This window comes from Hipposideros armiger, unplaced genomic scaffold, assembly GCF_001890085.2.
Source record: "Hipposideros armiger isolate ML-2016 unplaced genomic scaffold, ASM189008v1 scaffold_22, whole genome shotgun sequence".
Taxonomy (NCBI): domain Eukaryota; kingdom Metazoa; phylum Chordata; class Mammalia; order Chiroptera; family Hipposideridae; genus Hipposideros; species Hipposideros armiger.
This window is the reverse complement of record NW_017731372.1, coordinates 6,015,164-6,018,628: the sequence shown is the minus strand read 5'-3', so window position 1 is coordinate 6,018,628 and position 3,465 is coordinate 6,015,164. Positions and strand designations below refer to the sequence as shown.

General features: G+C 41.4%; 1 protein-coding gene across 1 annotated transcript in view; it reads left to right on the top strand.

Annotated features, from left to right (window-relative positions):
• Positions 1 to 3,465, top strand: part of TATDN3 (TatD DNase domain containing 3) — a 28,337-nt gene extending 24,872 nt beyond the window's left edge. Inside the window, exon 8 of the mRNA XM_019635455.1 lies at positions 2,855 to 3,465. Within this exon, the coding sequence (XP_019491000.1) occupies positions 2,855 to 2,998 (144 nt within the window). The 3' untranslated portion in view covers positions 2,999 to 3,465. The remainder of the gene's footprint in view (positions 1 to 2,854) is intronic.

Below are 3,465 nucleotides of genomic sequence, written 5' to 3'. Positions count from 1 at the left end.
TCAGTCTAGTTGTGGAGGACGTTGCTTCACTGGCCCAAGTTGGCACCATCATTGCACTCTTCCTGGGCGAGGCAGATCAGTTGCTGGCTTCTGGATGGCCACTCACGCTGGCTGCTAGCTACACACGGTAGCCCATGGCAACCTACCGCAGCAGTGGCTGCAGCCTACGCCGTCCCCCGCGACTCATGGCAGCCCAGCTCCAGGTTGAGTTGTTGTTCAGTATCTTAGCTGTAGAGGGCAGTGTCACTGGCCCTCATGTGGGATCCAAACAGGGGCCCTCTGGCGTCCCAAACCAGCTCTTAACCAACATGCCACTCGGCCGGTCCCATAGATTTGTTTATATGATCTTTACTGTACATCTTGTTACTGTAGGTCACAAAGAATTAGGTTTTATATATTGCTACTATTTTGAATTGTAATTTGTGAAAGAAAGCCCCAGTATCTGCTTTATATGCCTATTTCAGTCACCTCCCCATACATAGCATCCTTAGCGCCCTGATTGCCCACCAGGTCTGTCTCAATGGCTACCAGATTCAGAGGTCTGGCACTGAAGAGTCAGAGGTTTGGGAGTAATCGTGATGAGATTATTAATAAACGATGATTATTTGTGATTGCAATGTGAATTTTTCTCACTAATGGTAATTAGTTACATATTTTTATAAATCAGCTCCTGTAAGAATATAGAAGACATTGGGCTGGCTGAGTGGCTCAGTTGGTTATGAGTTAGCTTAAGAGCACGAGCTCTGAGCAACAGGGCCGCCAGTTCGATTCCCACATGGGCCAGTGATAATGCGCCCAAGCTGAGCTGCTGCTGAGCTGACAGCAGGTGGCAGGATGGCTCAGCTGGTGAGAGCACATGCTCTTAACAACAAGACCACCTGCTTGATGGTGGGCTATGCCAGCCTGCAACTAAGACTGAACTCAGCACCTTGAGCTGAGCTGCCGCCTGGATGACCAAGTGCATAGAGCATGCGCTGTTAACAACAAGGCTGCTGGTTCGATTCCCGCTTGGGAAGGTGGCTATGACCACCCGCAACTAAGATTGAACACAGCACCTTGAGCTTACAGGCCACGAGCTGCCGATGGGCAGCCAGATGGCGACTGACACCCTCCACAACTAAGATTGAAGAACAACAACTTGGCTGGTTCCCCTCCCCTCCCCAATTCCCCAACACTGTTCCCCTCCCCCAATTCCCCAGTTTAAAAAAAAAAAGAATATAGAAGACAGAGGAGTGAGAAAATAGAGGATCATGACTCTATTCTTTTTTTGTTTGTGTGTCAGACAGAATGGTACAGAATTGCCTTCCTGACTGATGTAAAATAGAAGGAAAAGAACCTAGCACTTTCCTCCCTAAACATTAGAAATGAATTTCAAGTGCTGTTGCAACTCCCTTTTATATTTGTATTTAGTCGATTTGATAAAAATTGTGAGTAGATACTCAAAAATATTTATTGAAAATGAAATTTTTAATTGAATATGCTTTTTGTTAAGTAAAATATGTTCATTCTAGAAAATTAGAAAACACGGAATATCATAAAACAATCGAACCATCTCCTACTGAAAGGTTACTGCTGTAGTGTGGTGGTTCAGAGCAATAAACTGATGTCAGATTGAGCAGGTTTAAGCCTCAGCTGTTTAGGATCCCTCTCACCTATGAAAAAGGGGCACTACTAATAGTAGTACCGATCTCAGAGATGTTTGGAAGATTAAATGAGAAATTCCACGAAAAGCTTAGAACAAAACTCCACCTACAGTAAGCACTAAGTCCATGAAAGTATTTATGTCCTTCCAGACTTCTTTATATCCATATATGCACACATACATATTTTTCATAAAAATAGGCTCAGCCTGAACACACCATTTCACAACTTGCTTTTTTGTGGTAGACATCTGAGTATGTCAATAAATATACTTTCCCTCATTGTGTTTCATAACTGCATAATATTTCAGTGTGTAAATACCATAATATATTTAACTTGATATTGTGATTTTCAACACAGTATTATAAACAATATGATGAACGTCTTTCAACATAAATATTGGCGCACACTTTTCATTGTTTTCTTAGGTTACAATATCAAGGTTATTTTTTTTTAACCTTAACAGTTATCTTATTCCTCTGAATATTATCATCCTGAGTAGATAACTTAATAATAATATAATTCACATTAATAACAATAATAATATAATTCACCTTAATAACAATAATAACATATTTCACCAAATCTAAATGATTGTAGGTGCACTGTTTTGTGACCATTAAGAAAGAAAAAAACTGCCAGTTATACTATGATGTGCCAGTGAATGTTAACTAAAATATATATCAATTACAGAGATGTCAAAATAGGGGGGAAATGCATCTTCGAATCAGTAAAATACTGGTACACAATCTGTTTAGTCTCCCAGACACACAATGGCATTTCTTGAATCAAACTGTAACGCAGCCTGTGAGGTGAAGAGGCCAAGCAGCAGAGCCGTGACCTGTGCAAGCACTCAGTTAAGCACCAAACCAAAGGACAGCAAACCCATTAGTCACACGGGTCACCAAGTGTCCACTATTTGCAGACTGCTTTGTTTGCTAGGTGCTGGGACCTCAATTGTTAGTACCCCCGGGCTCTTCTCAAGAGCAGCAGAGACTTACAATCAGTGTTGTAGCTCTACTTGTAGCTTTTAAGCTGAAGTTCAGGACCTTCTGCCCAGCCTCGCTTCCCCCCTTCCTTGCTCACCCCCCATAAAAAATTAAAAGAGCTCATCAGTTTTTACCAGCTCATTTTCTCTGTTTATCTACAGTCTCCAAGGATTGCTTCTCTGGACAGTCATGTTTGATTTAGTATCTGCTTTGTTCTGTTTCAGGTACGGAATGAGCCCCAAAACATTTCCATTTCAGCAGAATATATCGCCCAGGTGAAAGGGATCTCAGTAGAAGAAGTTACAGAAGTGACAACGCAGAATGCATTGAAACTGTTTCCCAAGCTTCGCCACCTGCTCCAGAAATAGCTTTGAAACCAGATCAACTGCAGGGGGCAGCATTTGAGAAAAATAAATGTTCTGATTAAGAGTCAGAACTGAAGAAACCATTCCATAGGGATATAGAAGGTTATAATTTTAGAGAAATAGTTCTCTTAAAAATAAAACTGGGCTCGGATCCCAAAACCCTGGGTTCTAATTCTACCTTGTGCTGCTTTTGAATTAATGATTCCTCATAGGAGATTGGGAAACACTGCTGTTTCTTAACTTGCCCCATTAAATAGAACTCCCACATGAACTGAAACTGTTTCTTCTGGCGAGAGTGGCTCACGCAGGTAAGAAATAAGTGCTCCTGTGATGGCATGGAATAGGCTGAGGTTTGATCCTTCACCACCTGTCTTGCTTCTCATAGGATTTATCCAGTGAAAAGAGAGCATTTAGTTTCTTACACTATCAAAACTCTTCTCTTCTGGGTTAATAAAATTGAACTTTTAGTA